A 9,980-nucleotide genomic window follows, 5' to 3' on the forward strand; every position below is an offset into this window, starting at 1 on the left:
GTGTAAGAGTGGCAGTCCCCCCCCCTTGTCTGACCCACGATGCATCCCTTCTGTGACTAATGCTAGTGTGTCACAGGTAAATGCCGGTACCTCTCTCCCTCCCTTTTGTCTCTGTGTCGGACTCTGTGGAAAGGTATGTAGCGTTTAATGTAGATTGCAAAAGTGTTTACATTTTTCTTTTTTTGTGATCAATTTTTTATTATTTATATATTTGTCATTTACAGGAGGGGAATCAACTCATAATCAACTCCCTTCTATCAACCCTCTAGGAGTAGCAGAATTGAAAATAAATAAATAAATAAATAATAATAATAAATTAAATAAAAGAATAAATAATTAAATTAAAAATAAAGAAATAATAAAAAAATTAAAAAAACACACACACACACACACACACACACACACACACACACACACACACACACACACACACACACACACACACACACACACACACACACACACACACACACCTAACCCAGATCCCCTGTTTCCCAGAGCCAATGCAAATATCATAAATCAGTAGTATATTAAAAAATGAATCAATAGATACAAATAAATAGTATTGGGTAGTTTTGCTGATTTCAAAAGCATAATTTTCAGTTCAGTTTAGCAATGCTAACATTATGTTAATGTTTATTGAAAGTTTCGCCAGCTGACTACGCCCGCTGCTTCCCTCATTTGCTCCAGTCCCACCAGCAGTCCTCAGCTCCTGATTAGGTTCCCTTCCCCTCTTCCTGTATGAATGGTTTGGTGTTTTAAAAGAAATTTTGTTTTTTTTGTACAGCCCCAATTCCAAAAAAGTTGGGACGCTGTGTAAAATGTAAATAAAAACAGAATGCAATGATTTGCAAATCTCATAAAACCATATTTTAGTCATAATAGAACACAGAAAACATATCAAATGTTAAAAGTGAGACATTTTACTGTTTCATGAAAAATATATGCTTATTTTGAATTTGATAGCAGCAACACGTATCAAAAAAGTTGGGATGGGCCAACAAAAGGCTGGAAAAGTGATTGGTACTAAAACGAAACAGGTGGAGGAACATTCTGCAACTAATGAGGTTAATTGGCAACAGGTCAGTAACATGACTGTATAAAAGCCGCAGCTCTCAGAAGTAAAGACGGGCAGAGGTTCAACAATCTGGGAAAAACTACGTACACAAATTGTGGAACAATTTCAGAAAAACATTCCTCATTGTAAAATTGCAAAGACTTTGAATAGCTCATCATCTAAAGTACATAATATCATCCAAAGATTCTGAGAAACTGGAGAAATCTCTGTGTGCAAGGGCCGAAAATTTATATTTGATGCCCGTGATATTGAGGTCTTCAGGGAGCGCTGCATCAAAAACAGGCATGATTCTGTAATGGTCTGTGAACATAGTTCACTGTGCCATCCACTAATACAGGTTAAAGCTCTATGTTGCAAAGAAGAAGCCATATGTGAACATGTTTCAGAAACGCCAGTCTTCTCTGGGCAAAAATTCATTGAAAATGGACTGAGGCAAAGTGGAACACTGTTCTGTGTTCAGATGAATTGAAATTTGAAATTGTTTTTGGAAATGTCATCTGGAAAAGGCACCATCAATGCTGAAAGGTATTGACAGGTTTTAGAGCAACATATGCTCCCATCCATGCAACATCTTTTTCAGAAAAGGCCTTGTATATTTCAGCAAGACAATGCTAAACCGCATGCTAACCTATACTGCATCTATTAGCATGGCTTCGTAGTAGAAGAGACCAGGTGCTGACCTGCCTGCAGACCTTTCACCAATTGAAAACATTTGGCGCATCATGAAATGAAAAAATACGACAAAGGAGAGAGGGGACTATTTAGCAGCTAGAATCCTATATCAGAGAAGAATGGGACAACATTCCTCTCCAAAAACTCCAACTGGTCTGCTCAGTTCCCAGATGTTTACAGGATGTTGTTAAAAGAAGAGGGGATGCTACACAGCGATAAACATGATCCTCCTGTCCCAACTTTTTTGAGACATGTTGCTGCCATCAAATTCAAAATTGCCTTATTTTTTTCTTAAAATGGTACAATTTCTCACTTTCAACATTTGATATGTTTTCTATGTTCTATTATGAATAAAATACGGGTTAATGAGATTTGCAAATCATTGCATTCTGTTTTTATTTACATTTTACACAGCGTCCCAACTTTTTTGGAATTGGTGTTGTAATAAAGTGTACCCTTTTGAAAACTCGGAACCATGTCTCCTGCCTAATGAGTAAATGAACCTGTGTGTCTTATTAAAGGTAAATAATTAATTGGTTGAAACTCCCAAGGTGGTGTTGTCTGGCAACTTGTTAGGCTTTTAAGGGATTAATACCCATCTAACCTTATTGTCCTGAAACCCTTGACAGTGTATACATACGTGTAACCTCACATCATGGTACCTACATACCCTCTGCTTGCCACACATATTTTTAACAATGGGAAGAAACCCATGCATGGGAAGAACAAGCAAACAGAGCACAGACCCATAAAGGCTCCAGTATCAAACCCAAGATCTTTTTGCTGTGAGCCTACAGTGCTAAACTCTGATGAGTTCAGGGACAGATAATGAAAGTTTAACTGAAGAATAACTTTAGGTTGACTTACTAGCTTTTTCCAGAGGTTTCACTCACATCATATGATCTTCAAACTATTACATCCATACCTGAGAGTGTCCAGTCTCCAGTGTGGATCCTTCAGTCCAGCAGCCAGCAGCTTCTCTCCTGAGTCTCCTGGATGATTGTAGCTCAGGTCCAGCTCTCTCAGATGGGAGGGGTTGGAGCTCAGAGCTGAGGCCAGAGAGGCACAGCCTTCCTCTGTGATCAGACATCCTGACAGACTGGAAATATAAAAAGGTTGATAACAAAATGTTTTTAATCATATAAGTACCAGAATCCTACAGATGTGCAGAATAATTTACATTAATCTAAATGTAAAACAGCACCTGTCAACTGTATGAAAAGTCAATCAGCTTTATTGTCATTATTCAAGACAAGAAAATTACAGACGATGTATCCTGACCTCAGACGTTCCAGTGTACAGTGTGGACTCTCCAGTCCAGCAGAAAGCTGCTTCACTCCTGAATCCTGCAGGTTGTTGTTACTCAGGTCCAGATCTCTCAGACTAGAGGACTGGGAGCTGAGAACTGAGGACAGAGCTGCACAGCTTCTCTCTGAGAGGTTAGAGCTACTCAGTCTAAATAAAGGATTAGTAACAAACACAAAATGTTTTATTAATCATATTTTAAATTGGATGTATTTATAAATTGTTCTTATATTCAGTGTTTCCTCCACTTACATAGCTTTATTTGAAGCTTTGACCACTGGCAGCAGCCTCAGAAGAACCTCCTCTGAAGCAGAGTATTTCTTCAGGTCAAACACGTCCAGATGTTTTTCTGATGACAGTAAGATGAAGCCCAAAGCTGACCACTGAGCAGGAGACAGTTTATCTATGGAGAGACTTCCTGACCTCAGGTACTGTTGGATCTCATTCACTAGAGAACGATCATTCAGTTCATTCAGACAGTGGAACAGATTGATGCTTCTCTCTGCAGACACATTCTCACTGATCTTTTTCTTGATGTACTTGACTGTTTCCTGATTGGTCTTTGAGCTACTTCCTGTCAGTGCCAGCAGACCTCGTAGGAGAGTCTGATTGGTCTGCAGTGAAAGACCCAGGAGGAAGCGGAGGAACAAGTCCAGATGTCCATTTGGACTCATTAAGGCCTTGTCTACAGAGGTCTGATGGAGATGTTTTAGTTCAGGTTTGTCTTTAAAGACTTTGGACCACTGGGATGTTGTTTGTTCTTCTGCCAGCAGATTGACTCCAGACTTGATAAATGTCAGATGGACATGAAGAGCAGCCAGAAACTCCTGAACACTCAGATGGACGAAGCAGAACACCTTGTCCTGGTACAGCGTTCTCTCCTCTTTAAAGACCTGTGTGAACACTCCTGAGTACACTGAGGCTGCTCTGATATCGATGCCACACTCTGTCAGGTCTGATTCATAGAAGATCATGTTGCCTTTCTGCAGATGCTCAAAAGCCAGTTTTCCCAGAGACTCAATCATCTTCCTACTCTTTTTATGCCAGTGTGGATCTGTCTCAGCTCCTCCATCATACTTGACGTTCTTCAGTTTGGACTGAAGCACCAGGAAGTGGATGTACATCTCAGTCAGGGTCTTGGGCAGCTTTCCTCTCTGTCTGCTTTTCAACACATCCTCCAGAACTGTAGCAGTGATCCAGCAGAAGACTGGGATGTGGCACATGATGTGGAGGCTTCGTGATGTCTTGATGTGGGAGATGATGGTGCTGGTCCGCTCCTCATCTCTGAATCTCTTCCTGAAGTACTCCTCCTTCTGTGGGTCAGTGAACCCTCTGACCTCTGTCTCCATGCCAACACACTCAGGAGGGATCTGATTGGCTGCTGCAGGTCGTGTGGTTATCCAGAGGCGAGCAGAAGGAAGCAGTTTCCCCCTGATGAGGTTTGTCAGCAGCACATCCACTGAGGTGGACTCTGTAACATCAGTGAGGATCTCAGTGTTGTGGAAGTCCAGAGGAAGTCGACACTCATCCAGACCGTCAAAGATGAACACAACCTGGAACTCTTCAAACCTGCAGATTCCTGCTTCTTTGGTTTCAGTAAAGAAGTGATGAACAAGTTCCACCAAGCTGTACTTTTTTTCTTTCAGCACATTCAGGTCTCTGAAAGTGAATGGAAATGTGAAGTGTATGTCCTGGTTGGCTTTGTCTTCAGCCCAGTCCAGAGTGAACTTCTGTGTTAAGACTGTTTTCCCAATGCCAGCCACTCCCTTTGTCATCACTGTTCTGATTGGTTCATCTCTTCCAGGTGAGGCTTTAAAGATGTCTTCTTGTCTGATTGTTGTTTCTGGTCTGACTGGTTTCCTGGATGCTGTTTCAATCTGTCTGACCTCATGTTCATCATTGACCTCTGCAGTCCCTCCCTCTGTGATGTAGAGCGGTGTGTAGATCTGATTCAGAAGGGTTGGGTTTCCTGCTTTAGCGATCCCCTCAAACATACACTGGAACTTTTCCTTCAGGTTAGACTTGAGTTTAGGTCGACACTTTTCAGCACAAGTTCCTGAATGAACAAAGAAATGAAATCAATCAGATGATTCTACAGTAAATTGGTAGAATGTAAATATTAAACTGCAGATGTTTATATTTTCCTCCACTATGAAATCTATTCAGCTCATCAGTTGATGACAAACAGTTTGTGACTGTTTTCAGCTCAGAATAATTCATAGTTTTGATGCAGATGTGTGTATCATATTAACAGCAGAGTTTGAAATATAAACCTCTCCCATGATGCCTCCATTTCCTCTCCATCATGTTAAATCTGTTAAAATCCTCTTACTGCTCTGCAGACGCTCAGCCAGCTCCTCCTGCTTCATTCTCCTCAGGAAGTGCAGTGTGATCTTCAGAAATGCCTCTCTGCTGCTCCTCCTCTGCTCTTCCTCCTCACCGTCCAACACCTCCTCATCCTCACTCTGACTCTCTAAGCATTCTGGGTAATCTGGACTCAGAGTCTTCTGCATCTTCTTCAGCTCGTTCTTCACAAACCTGCTGATGTTCTCCTCCAGCAGCTGGAACAGAATCAAATGTAAATGTAACTGGTAGAAGTCAACATCAGATCATCAGTGACAGACTGAAAAGCTGCTGGTCTACAGAGTGCAGCATGGAGACTGTTAGGACCAGAATGGTAGTTTAGTATTTAGTCTGTGGCTGTTGTAGTTAGCAGTAGTAGCTGTGCTTTACATTTACACACCATAAATATGGAGTCCAGCTGTGTTTGATGCTGCTGGACAGACTGACCACTGAGAACCTCTGAGCTCTGCTGATGAACTCTGTGAAGAAAAGATGAAGTCTCAGAATAAATAATGACACTCAGTGTTAAAGGTGTTGTGTTCTATCACAGTGGATCCAGGTAAAACACTTGGCTGTTCTGTCTGACCTCTGATCATTTGTCTCTGTAAAGACTTTGTACCTCTGTTTAAAAACTGTTATACACATAAAGTTTGTGGTTTATAGAAAAGTGTTTGTAGAAGGAATGTGTGTGTTTGTATTTATGAGGACATTGTGTGTAAAAACTGTTTTAGTCACTCAAACTTCTTATGAGAGTTGGATAATAACAGACAAACATTTTACAGTCTGACCTCTGATCAGCAGACTGATGTCCATGTTTGAAGTTAAGAGGTCGACCCTTAGACCAGTCACTCTTCATGGACACACAGCTGGGTTCAGGAGAATCTGGTCTCTGCTGATGGATCCTGATGGAAACAGAGAAGAGATAAAACAAGTGTAACTACAGTGTTGATCCTGAAGATTGTGTGTTTTGTTGGAAGACAGCTACGACACATCAGGTGTTTGTCCATAAACCTGCAGTAAGAAACTGATCCACACAGCTACAACAAACTGACATTGTTAGCTTGGCTAACTAGCTTAGAGGGCACTGAAAACAACCTGCATTTAGTTTGAGTGACAACTGCCATCTAATATAGCGGTTATGAATTAAAATATAGTTTGTGGTTTCAGGAAACATAATTTTCTTCCTTTCAACGTTATGCAATTATATTCCATTTAACTTTTTTCCCATGTTCATAACATGAGAGCAGTGTGCTGTTTTCTTAGCTGCTGTAGTCATTGTGAGTCAGATCAGATCTGTTGTCCCTTCAAACAGAATCTCTGATGGATTTTAGTCCCAGTTGATAAAATGTGATGGAATAAAATCTAAAAATGAACACCGAGTAAACTCACATATTGAAATATAGACTAAGATTTGTGATTTTGTGCCCAGATTTTATTTTTATATGATTTAATTTTTTTTAAATGTGTTGAGATTAACGTCAAAATAGGCTTCTGGTCAAATTTGTGAAAGTGAAAGTTTCCTCAAGTGAAGGTCCAGAACATCATAATGTCCACGTTTTTTCTCAGTATCTCAAAGTAGCATTGTAGTTCCATCAGAAAAATGAAATAGAATCCCTTTTTACTTTTAAACCTAACTTAAACTTAGACCATAAACTTAATTTCACATCTAATAACTTTATAACTCCATGTGCATGCATGGTTCTGATTGGCTGATTAGAATCACATGAGAAGATTCGCTATGCACAGTGGTCTGTGAGTTACCGAGGGCCATTGTGGACCGGGGTCTGCCTATTAGTGACCCCTGGTATAGATGATGGATGGATAATGAGAGCTGTGAATGTGTCACATGATTGTGAGGTTTAAATGTTCTTACAGTCTCTCAAACCAGAATCCAACTGTTTGTGGATTTTAACTCTGGGTTTGATATTTGTACTGAGATCTGCAAATGTGACATTAATTAATAAAAAAGAGTCAATAGTGAAGAATCAATGACGTGATCACAACAAAGACATCACACCTCTTCTCAGGAGAAATGGAGAGAAACAGATAAAACATTTTATATTCTGACCTCTGATCAGCAGACTGATGTTCATGTTTGAAGACAATAGGTTCGCCCATAGACCGGTCACTCTTCATGGACACACAGCTGGGTTCTGGTCCAGGTCCAGGTCCAGGTCGAGGTCCAGGTCCAGGTCCAGGTCCAGGTCCAGGTCCAGGTCCAGGTCCAGGTCCAGGTCCAGCAGAGTCTGGTCTGTGCTGCTTCTTTGTCCTTCAACACAACACACACAGAGCTTTGAGTGTGAATAATGATGGTGGAGTGATGTGAGTGGAGAACAGTGATGGACAGTTAGAGATCCTCATCTCACCTCTTAGCTTTGGTCTGGCTGTCATGTTCCCCACACAGAGAGCTTTTAGAGGGAGGGACTCCCTCCTCTCTGTCCTCACTCTGATCCATAGCAGAGAAACACCTTCACACAAACACAACAACATGCTCATTCATTACAACCAGCTGCACATCACACACACAGACACACACTGTAGTTCTTATTACTGTCAATAACATGCCACAAATATTCAGAGACAACATGGACATTGATGAGGCAGTAAAACAATTATTCATTATTTCAACAAATGATATTTGTATGTCCAAAATAAATTCTACAATCCCCAAAATCATAATTGTAAATTTTGTTACAGCAGGACCAAAATATGTCTTTTGTCATAAACAATCAATCATCAGTCATTTGTAAAATATTTTAGTTATAGTCTCAACAACATAAACATGTTCCCTCCAATTCTGTTATTTCTCAAAATCCTCAAAATTGATATAATATACCAAATTGCTTCTTTGTTATATCCTGAAACAATAAAAGGGGATGTAGAGTAGTTAGTGCAGAGAGAAAAAGAAAGTCTGTGTTTTAAATCTTTACATTTGTCTTTAAATATTTAAACTATGACAGAAGTTTAACTGTTTTAAACTAAAACATAGTTCACATGTTCTGTTAGTTTGGGCCCCTGATGTCTGAGGGGCCCTAAGCAGCCTCTAAGGTCCCTTACAGCTGGCTCTGGTCCATCTAGAAAGGATTCTGCAGCCTTTGACAGTTGAGACATGAACTGTGTTAAATGTGCTTCAGTTAAACAGAGTCAGTCTCAGTGTTGTTAGATGGAAGTTTGAACACAGTTAAAAAATGAACCTTAGTCAAGGTGATCAAAGCTGTTTAACCAGTTCTGACACGTCCTGTATTTTTCACTGATGATGAGTTTAAAATCAAACTGCTGTTGGTTTACCTGTTAATCACTAACAGTCATACATGTAAATAGTTCTAAATAACTGCAGTTTAACATGGATTTAAAAAAAAAAATCAATATTCATATCAGCAACCATCAAACAGGCATTTTAAACAACTAATTAGCATGAAGAAACATTTGAGCTGTAGTCAAACAGTGATACAACACAATGTGATCAAAGTGATGGTGTTCATCAGACATTTACAGATTTCTCTGGTAGGATTCTCACCTGCTGAACTCACTTCAGGTCAACTTACAGACACTTTCCACCTTCATGTGTAGAGGAAACACTGGGAAAGAAGAAGCTGCTCATTCTCCCTCGTCAGTCCTGCTGTCTGTGTGCATTTGATCTGATGACGCTGTCACATCCTCATAACTTCACAGTACAAGTCTAAACAACATCAGAGTGACGTGAAAACCAGTCTAACCAGTCAGTGTCACAGAAATCACACATTACATGTAGTTCTGATATTTGTTCACTAAAAATCTAATAATCTACAGAGCTCAACACAAACAGATATAATGGAGGAGCAACAGTAACCTTGATTAATACGGGCCCTGATGTGTCAACATTGTTCTTAAATACAGGAGTAGACCTAGATTTAAATAATACAGTTTACTGTTACTACTACTATTAGTACCAGTTATAGACATGCACACACACATAGTTTTATTACTACTACTGATTGATGTGTTTGAGTGCCCAGCCCATACATGCTTTTAAGGCAATAGGCAATAATAATAACCAACATAATTAAAATATATACATACAACTAATGCTATTACTACTACTACAAATAATGTTAACAATAATGTTAACACCTTTTACTATATTTTATCTGACTGTTCAGTATAACACATACATCATGTAAGCATTTTTCTTTAAAAGAATAAAATTAGGTCAAATTTATCAAAGCTGTCCGACCATTCCTGACAAATGTTTGATTTTTCATTGATGACTGGAGATAAAAGATCAAACTGCTGTTGGCTTTGAATGGCAATCGCTAACAGTGTAATAAAAATATATGTAGCTTAACCTTGAGAAAAACCTTAATATTTATGCCTGTAATCATCAACAGCCAATCCGCATTTTATCTGTCCAGACATTTACAGATTTCTCTGGTAGGATTCTCACCTGCTGAACTCACTTCAGGTCAACTTAGAGACACTTTCCACCTTCATGTGTAGAGGAAACACTGGGAGAGAAGAAGCTGCTCATTCTCCCTTGTCAGTCCTGCTGTCTGTGTGCATTTGATCTGAGGACGCTGTCACGCCCTCATAACTTCACAGTACA

The 9,980-nt window shown here is 39.7% G+C and overlaps 1 protein-coding gene across 1 annotated transcript in view; it reads right to left on the minus strand.

The window, feature by feature from the left end:
- Positions 1 to 9,980, minus strand: part of LOC133997997 (uncharacterized) — a gene marked incomplete at its 5' end in the record, with an annotated part of 86,563 nt that overhangs the window by 55,958 nt on the left and 20,625 nt on the right. Inside the window, 7 exon segments of the mRNA XM_062437736.1 lie at positions 2,676 to 2,849; positions 2,900 to 3,205; positions 3,308 to 5,111; positions 5,388 to 5,616; positions 5,799 to 5,877; positions 6,187 to 6,300; positions 7,467 to 7,667. Of these exon segments, the coding sequence (XP_062293720.1) occupies positions 2,676 to 2,849; positions 2,900 to 3,205; positions 3,308 to 5,111; positions 5,388 to 5,616; positions 5,799 to 5,877; positions 6,187 to 6,300; positions 7,467 to 7,667 (2,907 nt within the window).

The sequence above is a fragment of the Scomber scombrus genome, chromosome 17 (assembly GCF_963691925.1).
Source record: "Scomber scombrus chromosome 17, fScoSco1.1, whole genome shotgun sequence".
NCBI classification, from domain to species: Eukaryota; Metazoa; Chordata; class Actinopteri; order Scombriformes; family Scombridae; genus Scomber; species Scomber scombrus.